The sequence below is a fragment of the Dermacentor andersoni genome, chromosome 10 (assembly GCF_023375885.2).
Source record: "Dermacentor andersoni chromosome 10, qqDerAnde1_hic_scaffold, whole genome shotgun sequence".
Taxonomy (NCBI): Eukaryota; Metazoa; Arthropoda; class Arachnida; order Ixodida; family Ixodidae; genus Dermacentor; species Dermacentor andersoni.
This window is the reverse complement of record NC_092823.1, coordinates 128,016,896-128,034,581: the sequence shown is the minus strand read 5'-3', so window position 1 is coordinate 128,034,581 and position 17,686 is coordinate 128,016,896. Positions and strand designations below refer to the sequence as shown.

Here is a 17,686-nt window from a genome sequence, read left to right as displayed (position 1 = left end):
CAAAAAAAAAAGTGTACACAAGCAATGCCCTCTTTTGGTATGTCATCTAGTTTTAACACGTGCTTAAAATACAGATTCATTCATTTGTTATTTGCGCAAAGTATTGAATTTTATAAAGTATTGTTTCTACGTAAATATTTCTTTAGTGACTTAATGTTTAGAGCAATCTCGCAAGCCACATAAATATTGCGCGCATCCAAGCCGATTATCAATCAAATCTGACAAGCGCGGTTTGGAGCATGGCGCGGTAGTAGTGTGGCTGCGTGACCGCGGATACACGCAGGCCAACTGCAGTTTGCACGCCGAAGAACCACGCGATTCGTGCGGCGTAGTTAAAATTATAGTATACGAAAGTTGTCCGCAGTTTTCCACTGCTCGACGCGAATCGTTAAAGTGGGTTGTCAAGCAGTGTCGGTCATCAAGTCGACAGCAAGGCTAGCAATTTTGTGTCTGTGCGGAGTAAGTTTGTTACTTGCGCAACTTCGCTCATTTTTTTCGTTGTGAAGACCTTCTAACAGCGGGGGTTGTAGTCCCAAGTTACGCTTTCACACACCTCGATCACTGATGGCTGCGTACTTTTTAGCTTGATTTAAAATGAGTGCGATACACCCCCTTGGCGGTGTATTTTACCAACAAGAATGACATTCCGAAGAAAAAAAACAATGAAAGTACATTGCCGCAGCCGTGCACGCATTTGCGTGGACTATATTCTTTTTTACTCCTATTTCCTTAGTATAATGTTAACGTAGCATTCGGAGAAAATGGCCCTAGGTTGGCACGAAAGCCACTCCGGCACGGGCAGTTATGCATTCTGCTGCCCTGTATGACTGGCACACCCTTTCTGAATACAAATGAATTATTATTTTTCGCACATTCCGGGGGCCAAGTATGTATGTATGTATGTAATGTAATGTATGTAGCTGTATTCCCACCTACCTCGTTCGCTAGGTTGTTCATGGTCGAATTGGTAGCACATCGGGCTGTTGTGAGGATAAAATGGAGTTCGAAACCAGCCGTGAAAAAATTTTGGGTTACTGAATATGTGGCAATGTGTATATATGTGCCACTCTTCAACGAACATCTTTCGTGCCGACATGGGTCACAGTGGATGCGTGAATGGGTAGGTACCGCTGTTCGAAAAACGTCTTTCACGCCGAATTGGAGCACTGCATATATGCCACTCGGTCTGTGCCAGTCTTCAATGAATCTCTTTGATGACAAACTGGGTTACTGGGTATGTGCAGGTAGGTGTGTGCCACTGTTCAATTAACATCTTTGATGCCAACTTGGGTAAATAGTTATGTGCCACTCTACAATGATGAAAAAGAGCCCTTGAATTTCTCCCATTCTTAGCGGAATTTAGCCCACCTCACAAGGGTCCCGTAAGGACGGCAACCCGATGCTTTAGCAGGCTGCGCCACAAATGTACTATGCATGTGCCGCTTCTCATTGAACGTCTGTCACGCCAATGCCTTAGATGTGTCATGAGTGTACTCGGTACGTGCCACTCTTCAATGAATCTCTGGCCAACTTAGGTCACTGAGTGTGCGGAAAGCGAGGGAACAATTCTCAGCGTTTGCAGGCGCCAGCATGCCACGCTTCTCATCTCAGAGGCCACGCATGAACTTCACTGCAGTGCCACTAGGTGGTGCAGCATGTCCAAAAAGAAGCATGAGAGTGGAGCCCGCTCGCTGCATTACTCATTTCTAAGCGTTGACTAGCACTAGCGCACCAAGCATTTCGAAGGCCACGTGCAGACTTCACAGCAGTGGTGCTAGATGGCACCGAGTGTTCTTAAGGAAGCGCAAAAAAAAAAAGGTTGTGCTGCAGTACACCCCTCTTACGTAACTCATATTTATGGTGGCTGTACATTGATTGCGTCACTGTATTTATTGAATGCTAAATGCATTATCTTCGACAGTCATCGGGAAATGGTTTCTGCCATTTTTTTTTTATTACTAGTGGTGCACCCAGTTCCACCATCTCATTAAGGCATAACTCTAATATCTTCCTCGAGATTTTAACAGATGCCAGCTCCAGCATCTAGAGACCAACTTTAGTATTAATTTAGAACAGCTTTTATGTTTCCCAACCATAATGCCTACTAAATGTCATCCTCTTACATGCAAAAAGCACATAGATTCTTTACAATTTTCAAAGTGTGTGTCAGTACATTTTTGACATTATACCTCTCGTTTTTTTTCCTCGCAGAAATCAGAGTTTGACTCCAACTTCGACTTGGAACCAACTTATTAGCCATGAGCTGTTGGGAGGACATGATGCGAGCCGTTGGGGAGATGGGGGACCCCGATGAGCTTGCCAACAGCGAAGGCCTTGTCATGTTGAAGCTGGAGAAGCCGTTACCAAGTGGCCGTACCATCCCCCAACAACTGACAGCCGACGCCAGCCGCTCTGTGCTCACAACAGACCAGGAAGGCCTTACAGGCTGCCGAAGCTTTCTTATTAAGCAGTGCTATTCTACAGTGCTCTTTGCCGGTTTACCCGCGCTGAAGTCAACGAAGGGATTCCTCGCCGCTGCAAAGGACATCGTCGGCAAGGCACAGGAGCTGATCATTGTGCACAACAGGCAAGCTCAGCCACGGCATCTCCTTATTTTTACAGTGCCTGTTGAGTTGCTCCACTGGTGCTCTCTGGTGATGCCAGGTTCCCAGGCATTTTATACCTGTCGTTGCTAGAATGTGGACAGCTTTCACCGAGTGCTGCTTGTGCTCCGTGCTCACCATAAGGTGTCCTACAAAAATTACTCAAGAGAACCCTGGCACGGCAATTGTTCAGCTGTCATGGGAGTAAAGGGTAGTACTATCGCATTCAATATGAGCTTCAATGTGCAAGCCACAGCAATGCTTTCGAGGAAAAAGTGGAGAGTGTTTTGCTATTACAATGATCCGCATACTCCCTTCTTTCTGTCGTTTGCTTTCTTAGCGGAGCAATAATAAACTGGCCCGCCGAGCAGCTATTGCTGCATAATGATTCCACACGCTGTGAGAATTGGTTTAAGGGAAGCTTTCATTAGTTTTTCTGAAGAATGGTGTTGCTGCTTGGTGACTGTGTGAAAGTTGAGACCACACAACCCACGTGGACATTTCCACAGGGAACCACTTTCCTCAACATAAACGTGTTGTGCTCGATCATGCACCTGACACATATGACAACACAACGCTGACAATAAAAAGATGATAAAGGCATGACAAGAACAGCATAACTACACTAAAGTTACTATGACAAAATGACTACAATGGAACAGCCACAAGACCATGATGACGACTGTGTGACAACCAGTTATGATGACCATGAGATGGTGGTGGAGTGATGACGATGGTATGATGATGATCCCATCACAATCATAGGATGACGAGGCTCGAGTGACGACAATGGTTTCACGACAATGGCGCGCCAACCACGCAGCAATGACACGTTGACAAAAATGTGGCACTGACGATAGGATGGCAATGCTGGAGTGACGATGATGGTGTGATGACCACAGCATGACGACACTGGTGTGGCAATGGTGTGATGACAGTTGCACATCAACCATGAGATGACGATGAGGGTCTGATGGGGATGACTTAACCAGAGGACGACAATGGTGTGACAACAACGGTGCACCACCCGTGGGATGACGCTAAAGTGACAACAGCGTGACAATAACATAATGCTGATGCTAGAATGATGCTGATGTTATGGCGACAATGGTGCGACTAAGGGAGTGACAGAGCTGGAATGACAATGGAATCCTACGACAAAATGACAATTATGGAACGACCACAGCAACCCTGTGATGATGACAATGCGTGACATTAACGGAATGTCGGCAACGTATTGATGACGGCAGCGTGATGACAACAATATAACTCAGTGACAAGGATGGAGTGGAAACGGTGGAAAGATGACGATGACATGACAGCAAGGGAATGATCACAATGGCATGAAGGCAATGAAATGACGATGTCAGCATGACAGCTGTGGCGTGTTGGTGTTGCAGCTCACATCTGTGCATGTGTATCACTTGCCATCACGAGCCACATTAATTCATGCTATATTTAGTTCTTATTTCCACTATGTCTGGTGTCTATTAAGGCAGCCAATTGGGCTGCCTTAATTTGTAGTAAATCCAGTGTTTGTTTGCACTGTGTTCGGTACCTGCCAGTCATTCAAAACTGTGATTAGGAGCCAACAGGGACGATAATGCTATGTCGACAATGGCCTGATTGTGATATTGTATTCAGGATGGCCAAGTATTCAGCAAGATAGCAACCAGCAGCAACAGGAAAATTGAAGGAAAGGGTAGAGAAAGCTTTGCTTAAATATACTAGAGCAATCACGAGGATACTGCAGCAGTGTGCCATGATGAAGCACGCTGCAATTAAGGGCTAAGGACTTCCTCACTGCTCGGTGGGCCAGTACATTATTGTTTCATGAATACAGCAGATGACAGGAAGCATGGGGCTATACATCCTACTGGAATGATGGAACCCTTTCCACTTTTTTCTCGAGAGCATCGCTCCGTCCACAGCTCAAGAACTGCAGCTCATATTGAATGTGATAGTACTAGGATTTGTGTAATTTTCATACTTGTGGCTTTTAACATACTTGTGATATTATTTATTATGCCTCAAAGGGGCACACTGATGTGTTACCGGTGAACGGGCATGCTTGGCTAACTGAACTGTGCCACAGCTGCCAAAGCAGCAGGGACTGAAGGAACGCGATGAGGCAACAGATGAAATGGAACTCTCTCTTTATTTCATGCTGCACTTAAGTACCTTGCCTGCTCGTACACGTGACGTAACCACATGACGTAGTGAGGCCAGTCTTAGCTAGCTTGCTTACTGCCACCTGATTGGGAAGGCACACAATTCATGACACAACACTTGAGTGTCTGTTGAACAAGGAAGCTTTACCTCAGGTGTTTTTCTTTAAATACATAAGAATTTATATATATATAGATAAGGGTATAACTATAATAGTCCATCAAATTTGTTATTTTTAAATTTTAATATCGCAAGTTATGAAAAAACTCCAGTGACAAGCTCATAACTCGGCAGCAAAAAACATGCACTTATACGGAGACATCTAATTTGAAAAAAATTAATGTATTGTGCACCACTGATCATGAGTGGAGCTTTTGCAAAGCCCTCATAAGCACTGTAACAATTTGATGTAAGCTGCTAACCCATGTATCACATTAGTTAAATTCAAATGCTCTAAGAGATGCAGTTTACACAACTGCAATGGCTGTTGCTGATACTGAGTTAGAGATTTGTAAACTTTGTGGTTCAGTTTCTTTTGTAGTTGCTGATCTTTGGCAGTTCTTTTACTTGAAGCCCTAAATTCTGCTTCTTAAAGCTGTTAGAATTTAGCTTTCTCCTTTAAATGCAGCAAATTTCATTGAAATCAGTTTACTGGCTGTGTAATGAGAACAGTTTAGCTTTTTACATGTATATGAATGAGGGCATAGAAGGTGGCCCCATGGTAAACCTTCCTCTTGAACCCAGTGTTAAACAGCTAGGCCCATGCAGGGACCTGGTAGCAGACCTGATGTCCTGGTTCTCCAAGGTGACTAGGTTGATCCTGTACCACGACCTGATGCTGCAGATGGAGAGCTCAAGTCACGTGCGGGAGATGGCACACACGTCACACCTCTGCCAGGTCTGGGGCACCACACCAGCACTCGGCACCGAAGAGCTTTTCCTTTGCCCTCTGACGCTCACTACACTGGTTGCAAACTGTCCTATGGTAAGAATGATCTTTCGCATTGATGCCGTCTACGGAATATTGATCACATCCAAGCCAGTGGGTCCGTCCAATTCACGCATGGTTCACTGCACCACATCCACCAATTCATGATGCGCTGCACCACAGCTCTTGATTCTCCAGTTCAGGATGTGAACAAGCACATGCTGAGGGAGACAGGCGAGCACGGGTCTCCTCCTTTAGCCTGGCTGTGGCTGCACAAGGCCGTCAGCACGGCTGAGTGCGTATGCAACCCACATGCCCTGTTGTCCGCCGTTGGCATCACCATGATGTTCCTATAAAGTCCAAATGCAGTAACACTGCGGCCGAACGCCATATTCTGTAGGTGCAAGTGAAACCTTGCGAGGGTGAGCCGATTAGGATGCTGGCTTGTTGCAGCAGTATCTTCACACACTCGCAAGGGAGGAAGGTGGGGAGAGAGAGTGTTCACTGTCTTCTCATATACACAAGGGGGGGTGCGGGGAGATGTTCATGCACTAGGAGGGGGAGCAGGAGGGAGCATGTTGGTACGCATCTCCATTTCTACTCCAGCTGCGGTGGCTGAGTGCAGCCATGCGCGTCCTCTCTTGGAGGGAAATATCTACGCTGGCCTTTGAAGTTTAGTTGTTCAGATATAGCTGATGGCTTCATGTGCGCTGTGTTCTCGCGCTCCTAGTTCACGTTGAAGTGAGAGGCAGCATGAAGGGCAATTCGCTTGCCACTGCTGCCTCTCTTCATCATGCCAGCATTGTCAGTTGTCAGTTGGCACCACTGTCAGTTGCACTTAGTTCCTCGAAGAGGCAGGACATATGTAGAGTGAGCTTCTGAACACTTTGAAACATGGGGAAGAATGAATAAAGGGAAAATTCTTTCGAGGAACCCGTATGGGTTTCCTTTGTAGCAATTGCTACGAACAGGTGGATGTCTGATTTTCCCTTTATTCATTACTTCTCTCCACCTTGCGGGTTTCTGCAGAACTACTACGTCAAACAATGGGGAAGAATGTTTAGATCATTGATCCAGGACATCAAAGTTGTGTGACCTAATGCTGGTGCATATCTCTCGCATTTGCTGCTAAGTCACCATTGATATTATTTTTTTTTCTTTATGGGAGTTTCGGATGTAAAGCTGCCCCTTAAAGGGACACCAAAGACAAATGCTAAATTGACGTGGACTGTTCAAATACCATTCCAGAAACCTCGCTGCACTTGTATCGTGCCAAGAAAAGACTTAGCTTATGAGAAAATTCCTTTGAAAAGGTCTGCGTTCCTTTAGCGCAGTTCAAATCACCCTCCCCCGAGCGGGGAGGGGTGCCATTGCATACTCCATGGCTGCCCTTTACTGCCGTCGGTGAGTAAAACTGTACTCGACAGACGGCGCTACGATTTTCTATGCAAAATGGAAATGCGCGGCAACGGAGAAACCAAGCCAAGACAGAGCATTAGATTCGCCACAATAGCTGCTCCTGGTCAAGTGGCGTGAACCGTTCTGGAATATTGCAACATCTCATTGATATGGCATTCTCTGCTACTTGCAGTTTTTGTTAGTCTTGCGAGCCAGCAAAACCAGCGCAGCACTACGCTATAACGAAACTACTGAATCGTGAAAGCGCAGGTAGCACAGGGAAAACAGAACGAAACCTTTCGACTGCCCGCAATGTTGTCAAGGGTAAAGTCAATGATTACTTTTTTCTAGAAACCAAATAGAACTGAACCAGTAGCATTTTCTTACGTCTTATGATGCAATGCAGTTGTCTTTTTATTACGAGTGGCTGAGTAATAGTGACAGAGATATAACGAGGAGTGCCTTCGTCATTGGCCTAGTACTTGAATGTCCTCGGGGAGTCTGTAATCATTTCCGGCATAGCCCCGACTTCTGGATTACTAAAGCTCTGTTCACGATAATATTGACGTCTTATGTGTTCTCGAGCACTCATCTATCACTTTAGCATGACTTATGTTGAATTCCAATGGTGGAGTCGGAGCAAGTTTTTCTGCTCGTTTCGGAGCAAGTTTGTTCCAATGACGAAGTGAAGGCGGGAGTAAGGTGTTCCAATGAGAGAGTCGGAGTGGATCTGGAGCGGGAGTCACTCCGTGGAGCAGAAAAAGATGCTCCACCAAAATCAGCGGAGTGGACCGGAACTCTGCGTGACGTATTTTCTTTACCGCGTTTGTCTGCTGGGAGGCGCCACCAGTCACGACTCGCGAGGAAGCAAAAGCTGCCGCAGGCTTGACGAGATATCCATTCCGTACATTAAAAAAAAACAGGTGAACGGCGCTGAAGAGACAAGTGACCGGTGCGGCGGTTCTGGGAGCAAACAGCGGAAGGAAATGACGACACGCAAGGTATCCTGGGTAACTCGGCGATAGAAGTTCTGCTTTCTGCCTTGCTCCGGCGGCGCAGGCTGTGTTCCACTCGCGGATTTGGAGGCGTTGCTCTACGCGAGTCGAGTGCTCGCTCGCGGAGTCCGTCGGCCACTCCGACTCCGCCATTGGAATTCAACATTAATATTTGTGCTTAGTCTTCCTCTAAACATTTCTTGCTCTGTTCTCTCGCCTCATTTTCACAGCTGTCAGAAATCCAGGCACCACTGGACGAGATTGTGTTGCTCGCAGACCGGTTTCGGATACAGTCGCCACATCCGCCACCCCTGCTCGGTGAATGCCGGGAGCTGAAGCTGGGCTCACACTTCCGACGGCCGAACCGCAATGCCATAATGATGGGTGATGCAAGCCTGGCTTGCATCGAAAAGGCACTCGAACGGTATCCACACCTCGAGCAGCTGCAGGTAAGTGTGCCTCAGCGAGACTTTAGCTAAGGCATGTGTGGCTGTTCATAGTGAGGTGATGCAAGTGTATGCAGTAGAACCTTGCTGGTGCATTCCTGCTTCATAGATTTCCTTTTTATTTTTCATTCTTGGCATCAAATATTGAAAATACTGCATAGACTGCTTATAGTGCTAGTCACCAGTCACACTATTAGTAGTAGTGTACCATAACTGAAATGTTTTTTTAATTGTTCCGCACATGCAAAACATGTAGGCTAAGCAGCTGCATGTATCTGAGAATCGAAGCATGCTATCGGGATGTTTGCATCTGTTTAAATTTACGAACATTAAAAGTTTAGTCTGAGAATGCCCAGTCTTCGCATAAAGCAAACAAGATAACAAAAAAAAACTAGATAAGGGAAGGGATTCGCCGACAAAATTTTCAGACCCACTCGTTTATTCAACACTCCCCATGGCACCACCACCAACTCCACAAAACTAATGTAGAATGGCGACCGAAATTTCAAACGCCGTACAGTGTCTCGTTCAATTTCTCCGACTGATCCGGGTGCCGCAATCCACGATATCGAAAACACGGGGGCCGTGAATCAAGTGGCCACCATTCGAGTGTTGTCTGTGCCGCCCGTGCGCACACTTTCATTGTCAAGATTATTCCTCCACTTTGCAAATCATGTAGAGTCATTGCGACATGTTTTGTTGACTCGGCACCAAACAGAAACTTTGGTCGGCTACTCCCGGCGAGGCGCGCTAGTTGGTCCTTACCAGCCACTACACGAGCTGAACTGACAGCAGCCAGTCTGAAGCACAGTTTGGTTTCTCAGGCAACCAGCCGTGGCAACTACTGCAAACGCCTACCAAGCTTGTAGGTGCACATACCGGTAGGAACGGTGAAAGCTCGCATATGGATGTAAAACCTAAAAGCTCTGAAACAAATTTGTGGAACACAGCTTAAACTGACAGCAGTCAAGGTTGCATGTGCAATATCTGCACTTGACGACGACATGTATCGTGACTGGCTAGCTGAAGAGCCAAAGGTGCCAAGGAGAGACAACGCGCACATGTTCGGTCTGGAAGGCGCGCCGCTGATAAGCAGCTGAGCAAAGGCTTCTCTATTGCCTAGGCAACCTCCACGCGCACGCATCACAATGCGTCTACTTTTTTTTTTTTTTTGTTCCTTGTTTGTTCACTCCACATCTCCTCCCTCTCCTTCGCATTGCCCTCGTCACTCTCCCAAGCGCAATCGCTCCCACACTTGCGTGTGAAATTTTCCCGCATTATAACCAGTATTTCGTATCGCACGACTGCACTGTAACCGACTATGCTATAAGTAGTCTATGCTGTACTCAGTTCGCACCATCACAATTCAGATTGCACCGTTTCCTCGATAATTCATCTATAGTCGAACCCACTTATAACCATACCGGTTTTAACAATATATTGGTTATAACAGTGAAAGGATGCTGCACCATCAAATGGGGAAATAACCCACTTACTACAATGTCCCCATGCCGCATTATCAGTTACAATGATGAAGTCTGGCTGCTGGGTGTCTGTGCTGAAAGGTAGTGGAATGCGAAATCCTTGAAAAGAAAATAGAAAACGTGAAATGCGGGCCGCTGCACGATTGCACACCACCCCAACTGCCGCCGCGTGCTTCTCTCCACGAGAGATGCACACCAGCCTCATGCACATCTCTCTCGTTGCCTTTCCACCCCTCCGAACACGAATGGTCAGCACCCATAGTTCTGTGCCGCGCCACCCTCCAAAAATACAAATGGACCACGCCAACTGCGCCAACAACGCTGCCGGCGCTGCTTCCAGATTGCTCGCTGGGCCCTCACAGTTGGTTCTTTGTTCTACAGCACTTATCTTTTGCTATTCTGCTAACAGATTAAGTCGCTCGTGCTTGTCTTTGTTCCTGGCCACGTTGTTTCTCAGGCTCCTTTGACTCACCACCGAAACAGAAGATGGCTGATCCGCCCGCTGATCATCGGCAATGCACGACGTTGCCGGTGAAAAGAAATCGCACTGCTATATATTTGGAAATGAAGTGCTTCTAACTGACAATGTCACAAACATGCTTGCATCGGATAGCAACAGTGGCGGCCACGACGACAGCGCTGACACGGTAGGGCAGGTTGCCTCAACATTGTCCCCACGGGAGGTCCTGTAGATGATTCACACCCTCGTTTTTGCAAGGGACCTTTTGCTTCACTACATGGAGCACCTGGATGCCTCGGAGAAGGATGTCTGCAAGCTTCGTGTAAAGCAGGCAAGGCTGACGGACATGCAGTTTACTTGTACAAGCCAGTTCCAAGTACATGGCAAGGTGCCTGTAGCGATCACGTCACAGTGTCTCCTCTGCATTTCTCAAGCCAAGATGCTGCCGTTCCCACATTTTTTTAAAGGACGCCTTTTGGGGCCAGCAAAGCGATACCTCAGCGGAGCTCATATGTCACTACGCCGTGGTCATTTGCTTCGCAGCTGCTGGGGACTGAGGGCTGGGGTTTGATTGTTGTATCCATATAGGAGGTTGTGGCGAAGTACTGTACCAGGGTTGCCAACCCTGCTCTGGTGATGGAGTGCGTTACCGGTTCTGGTCACCGGGATCAGGCTGCATTCCTGGCCTGTTTATGCAATTTTATCAACATGCATTTTTTTATATTTTTTTTGGTGGGAAATTGCGCAGCACTGGGATTTGAATCACGGTCCTCTTGCACGCGAGACGGATGCTCTACCTATACGCCACTGCTGCACGCTAAGAATTGAATAGTATTAAACAATTAGCATTTTCTTCCATCTTATAAAGCAATGCAATGATCAGATAATCAGAGGGAACAACCGCTATCAATAGAGACTATTATGAGAGTACTGTCTTAACTGCAATAGCTCAGACTTTCTGTTCATGGAGATGGTGAATCGTTGCTTAATGAAAAAGGTCTATGAAACAAGAAAAAGAGAAATGTGGAAAGTTCCTCATTTTTGTACTAAATATAGCTTTCAAATGCTTCGGTATATTCCTCCACATTCTAAATCATTGCGATGGCGTAGGAATAGATGTGTCTCATTTATGTGTAGCAGCATTAGCAACTCTATTTATTGTACAAACTATGTAATAACTTATTTAAGTGCAGCAGGACTTGGTAGCTTTTTTTGTGTAAACTAGGTTGTGTTTTATTTAAGTGTAGGAGATTATAGCGGCTTTGTTTATAGTATAAGCTATGTTTTTCAGTTTTCTTTTTATGGCTCGATCATTATTTAAAACAATGTGCAACTTAAAAAATGCATTGCTGTGATATTGTGCTGTGTCTTTCAGCTGCTGCTGTCATAGTTGACAAAAGGGGCAAAAGACTCCTCATGCCGTCATTTGATTGGCTTTTCACTCCACCTCCTTTTACACTGTACTGTGACAAAGCAACTAAAGCTTTCAATCAATAAATCAGTCACTCTTTTTCTTATGTGTGGTCGAGTACTAGTGCCAGAACTACAGTGAGGAGTCGCTGCGTCATTGGGCTAGTACTTGAATGTCCCAGTGGAGTCTGAAATTGTGTCATGCGTTTACCTAAACTTCTAAATTACTAAGGCTCTCGTCACAATAATATTCAAAACTATCGCCGCTAGGTTGTGAGCGCTTTAATACGATTCTGTCAATCGTCGCTGCTCTCACTCCTGCCATCTGAGGCTCCATCACCGCTTTCAAAGACGTAATAATCTTTGGAACCATCTAAGCTGTTGCTTATGGCACATTTCTTGAAGCTTTTGTGCACCATGTCGGCCAGGATCGCCCCCCACACATCTACGATCCACTGCCACAGCAGTGTAATGTCTGGCCTTCGCACACGTCCCGTCGCTTTGAGTGTGTAAACTGTCAGTCATCCACTGGGCAAATAGCCGCTTTACGTGGGTGTGTTGCCGTGAAGCCATCCCCCCTCCCTTCACGAATATTCTCAGACAACCCGCACCCCCACTTTTTAAACAAAATTATATAGATATATATATTTCTCAATTTTTGGTGTGGGTTATATGCGAGAAAATACGGTATTTGCCTTTGGTGTCCTTTTAAGTGCCACAATTTATTCTAACCCTTTGCGCAGGTGACGACGACATCCCGGAAGATACTTACTCGCATCACGGAGTTCTCTAGGCTGAAGCGCGTTAACATAATGTACGCCGCTCAAGGTGGAATGTGCCCTTTCGACCCCTACATCACCAAGATGCTGCAAGCGCTGGCCCTGACGCACCTGACGTTGAAGTACTTCGAAGGGGCACATCTTTCAACCATTGCCCGCACCTGCAAAAACCTCGAGTGCCTTTCCCTGTTGGGCTGCAACATCTGCAATGAGAAGATTCAATCCGGCATGTTTTCGAAACTGAAATCGCTCGAGATCAGCGACTCTATCATGGATGACGCATTCTTCACCCTTCTGAACGTCGCCGAGGGCCTGACCAACCTTTACCTCGATGGCGAGTGGATCATCTCGGCGTATGTCGGCGGGCCGCCCAACCCATCGCACCTGCGGCCCATCCATCCAGTCATGGAGCAGCTCACCCTCGTCACAAACTGGACGCTGCCACAATTGTGTGTGGTGCCCGAGGAAGTGCGCAGGATGGTGGAGTCGATGCCGGTGCTCAAGCGCCTGAGCACGGACAGCTACGACATCCGCCTGTGCGTGCAGAACTACTACCCACGCGTGACGGTGGCATGGACAACGTGCACGACCTGCACGGCCGAGTTCCCAAAGGGTGGCATAGTGCAGCACGAGATCTGGCGTATAGCGCACATCGACGAAGAAGACGAAGAAAAAAGGAAGCTGTGAAAAGCTCTGCACTCTTCGTTGAGGATGTTGGACATCACTTGTGCCCAACTGTGGAGACTTTCTATCGACAAAGACAAGGAACAGCGTCACAGGAGCACTGCTGATCATTGGGCACACACCTCCACATCAGTACACTGATGCTTGGTGCAATACAGAATGATGTCATGCGTAGCGCACAGTAAGCAAGCTAACGGTACCGATGAGCGCCCCTCTGAAGCCTTGAAGCCTTCTGGTGTCCATTCATGTGAAAAGCCTCCGTCTGCTCAAACATGGGCGTTGCAACATTGATGCAAACTGCTGATGGTGCTCGAAACAGCAGCACAGTACAAGACAAAGATCTGATGCACAGGCCAAGGAAGTGAAAGCAAAAGATACTCTTCATGACACTGTGAAACAAGCACGTGATTTGAAAGTGTGGGAGTTGCTCTTCTTCAGGATGGCTACCAGCATCAAGGAATCATTGTGCACCATTTTGGCAAGTGGCCATATAGTTGCTTCTGAAAGGCATATTGCAGGATGTACTAAACTGCTTCAACACAGAAAGTGTAACGACTGTCCAACATTCAGGAGGAGGGGGGGGGGGGGGGATGCCCAACAAAAACGGGATATCCTACATGGCCTGCTCGCACGATGGTGTTCTGGAGGCTGGTGCACAGAACATTTACCAGATCACATAGTTAGTGTATAGTAGCAGAGAAGAGCATTAATGCCTCCACCCGAAACTCTGTAGTCTTTGTCCCTAGTTGCAAGCCAAGCTCTCTGCAATGTCACTCTCGAAAAGGACACTTATAACCAGCTGAAGGAAACATTACACCATCTTGCATGAATTACTGATGATGTGGGAAAGGCTCACACTGTGTGGAATGTAACTTGATGAAATTCCCAGAGCCACTAGTGACCAATTACGATTTGTAGGGGTGCGCAAACAGCAAAAATTTGGAGGACGTTTAATCTTTGCCTTTAAGAGTGGAACGCGATAGCATTCAAAGATTCCCAACTGCTTCTCATGCTTCCCTGCAACTGCAGCTTATGTAACCGTAATGTTTACTGGGAAACACTGGCAGCGAACGCTGTGCACGAAGGCAAGCTTTCTGGTAGAAATGCAGCCTCTTGCGTGGGTGGATCCCAAAGGTAGTGCACAGCAACACAAAAAAAAAATTTCATAATTTTCAGGTTTCTGTTATTGTTTTGCACTTTTAATGTTTAAGTCTAGGAAAATTTAAGGTAAAAGGCATGCGCTTTTGGTGTTCTGTTTCACATCATTTGTTTGTGGCCTGTCATTCTCAATATTCCGTGGGTAACTTCGTCAAGAATGTAAGACAAGGTATGAGCGACTTTAGTGGTAGAATGGTATGACAATATATAACCTGCATATACTTCATGTCGTATAGCAAGGCGTGGCATATACATATACCTAAATATATACAGTAAAACCTCATTAATTCGAAGTCATCGGGACCAAAAAAAATCTTCGAATTAAGCAGGTTTTCGAATCAACCGAACACACCAAAAAATGCAACCCAGGCAAAACATTTTGATTCAGGAATGCGCTACCTTTATTCGGCGATCTTTGGAATACTTAAAGTAATCAGAGATGCTGTTTTGCCACGTCCTGTAGTTCGAGGCTCCAAGGGCCACGTTTTCTAGTTGGCCAACTATGTGCAGCATTTGAGAATTTCCGCTGTGGCACTCAACAAAACTGTGGATAATGTTCAGCGATCCAATAACTTCCCCGAGAGTGGGTGCTCAGGAGGGCTCGTTACCGTTGTCGTCGTCGCTGTCATCGCATCAGTGGTAGCTTCACTCTCCAAGTCTGAGTGGCACGTTTGTTGATCATTTTCAAAGTTCAGATATGCAGTGAAGCCGACTGCACCAGATTCGCTATCCTCTACGCAGAGTGCATTGATGGGATCGCAATTCTCGGCTCCTTCTTCATCAAGTGCACATGAATAGTCAGCATCAGCATCGACGGTGCTTTCTTTCGAGAAGCCAGCATGTTCAAAACACCGCATGATCAAAGTGGGTTCCGCTTGCTTCCATGCATACACAATAAGACGTACGGCCCCGAGGAGGTCGATGGAGTACTCCTTGCCGTTGTCGTAGCAAAGGAGCATGTGCTTGAGCAGGTGGTGGCGATAAATCTTCCTCATATGGTGAATGACGCCTTGGCCCATTGGCTGCAAGATCAACGTGGTGTTCCGAGGAAGAAATCCTGATAGCTTTCAGGTGTGGGATGTCACCATGCACCAGGTAATTATCAACAAAGAAGAGTACATTTCTGCCTGTGGCTGTAAACTTGCAGTCAAGCTGCGAAACGTAATCTTCAAATATTGCCCCTGTGACCCAGGCATTCTTGTTGTGCCGGTAGATAAGCTCATCCCTTGGCGGCAGCCGTGCATTTTTAAAGCAGCGAGGCTTCCCACACTTTCCAACTACAAGTAGCGGCAGCTTGTGTTGACCGCACATGTTTGCACCGAACAGAATAGTAATTCTTTGCTTGCCCTGCTTTCAACCCTTGACCGCGGTGTCCTTCGCTGCGAACATTTTCAAAGTTCAGATATAAGTTCAGGGGCTGCCTCGTCAAGGTTGTACACATCGTCTGCACCGTAGTACTCTCTAAGCAACGGAGCCAAGGTGTGTTTCTTCCAGTCGTCGATGGCACTCTCGTTTGCGCTGCCGCTCTCGCCACAGATGGCTACGAAGGTCAAATGATCGTGCTCTTTAATATGACTGAACCATCCATTGCTACACTTGAACTCTTCGTGCCTAAGTTGTAGAGCCAAGTAGTTGGCCTCCTCCTGCAGTATTGGTCCATTGATGGGAAGGTGGGCTGCGTTTGCTTTCCGCAGCCAGCGAGGTAAAGCTGATTCCACATCTTGGTACATGGGAGCCTGTACTTGCGACTGCTTCGAAGAATATGTCTTGCTGTAGGCCTACAGTACCTTCGACTTGTTCTTCAATTGTGACCAACATAGAGAGGGGCACGCTGTACCTTTCAGCCAATTCGGTCTTGGAACACATGTTCTTACCCGCTTGGATCAAGCAGAACTTCTGCTGCAGCGTTAATGTCTTATACTTTGGCATCTTTGCTCACTGGCACTTCAGCAAAAAAAAAGAACACGCTAGCTGCAACACCCCTAACCACCGCACAAAAAGAAATGGCGCAGACCGGCGTTGCGTGCACACACGTTGCTGCAGGCGTGGAGAGAGGATGGGTGAACAGCAGCCAGTTACAGCGGCACGGAACACGCACTGACGCTACGACCGCTGCGACTGCGAGGAGCGTGCGGAGTAGGGGACGAGAGCATGTAGCAAAAACCGTATGCCCGCTGCGTTGCAGTGAAGCACCCCTTCTCCTCTGCAGGCGCGCATTTCGGCGGTGCGCGGGGCATACTGTGGACTGATTTTTGTGCTAGCAGTACTACGGGTCGGGTGCTTCGTCTAAATAATCGAGACTGCTATGTGGCGTCGCCATGCGGCGCCGAATGGTCGTCGTTTCGTCGGGTTTGCGGTGAAATGGGGATCAGGAATTGCCACATAGCACCCCAAATCTCCAAATGGTTGACGTAAAGCACATTAAATTTTGAATAAACATAATTATTGTGAGTTTGTATTTTTGCTATTTGAATATTGTAATTTGTTGAAGGGGAAATAAACATGGAAAATAGGAATCCGCCTCTGGATGGATGGATGTTATGAGCATCCCCTTTGGAGTACTCGGGTTGCGCCACCAAGCTCTTGCTACTATGCTGCGTAATATCCTACCTAGGTTAACCAATGAAAAAAGAACTTTCTGATCCCCTATTGCGAACAGTGCTTTTGTACGTCTCCGTCTTTTGTCGCTTCCCTACTTTTCTTCCACCAATCCTCCAATCGCCTCTTACTAATGTCTATTGCGGATGTGTTTGCTTTACCACTGCTCCCGCTGAACCCAAGGGCTTCAAGGAGGCCAGTGGTGCCCAAATCGACCGCTGGGTAGACGTCTTCACATTCTAATAAATATGCTCCGTCGTTTCCCTCTTTCATTTTGCTGTGCTGCCCTCTGTCGCACGCCGCTGAAAACGTTTTGGAAGGGACACCGGGCTTTCGCCGGTTGATTTGTGCACCTGCACCCACGTTGAGTGCGCGTCAGTTGTGCGTTTCGTGGATCGCGAATCATTACTAATTGCTTCTTCGGGACAGCATGTCGTTCCTGAAGGCATGTAGCACTCAATGACTACTGGGTGAGCAGGCCTGAGTGCGCTGTTCTGCAAACAGTGCGGCCGATAAAGGCATGCTGAGTTCCGTTTGGCGGCACGGCTGCCTTGGAATTTGTCACCGATTTCTG

At 47.0% G+C, this 17,686-nt stretch overlaps 1 protein-coding gene across 1 annotated transcript; it reads left to right on the top strand.

Annotated features, from left to right (window-relative positions):
• The first annotated feature begins 212 nt into the window (after positions 1–212).
• On the top strand, positions 213–17,148 carry LOC126545017 (uncharacterized). The gene is made up of 5 exons (XM_050192627.3): positions 213–459; positions 2,212–2,587; positions 5,541–5,757; positions 8,324–8,542; positions 12,637–17,148. The coding sequence occupies exons 2-5, from the start codon at positions 2,259–2,261 to the stop codon at positions 13,357–13,359; spliced, it is 1,488 nt and encodes a 495-aa protein (XP_050048584.2). The 5' UTR covers positions 213–459; positions 2,212–2,258; the 3' UTR covers positions 13,360–17,148.
• Positions 17,149–17,686: the final 538 nt, after the last annotated feature.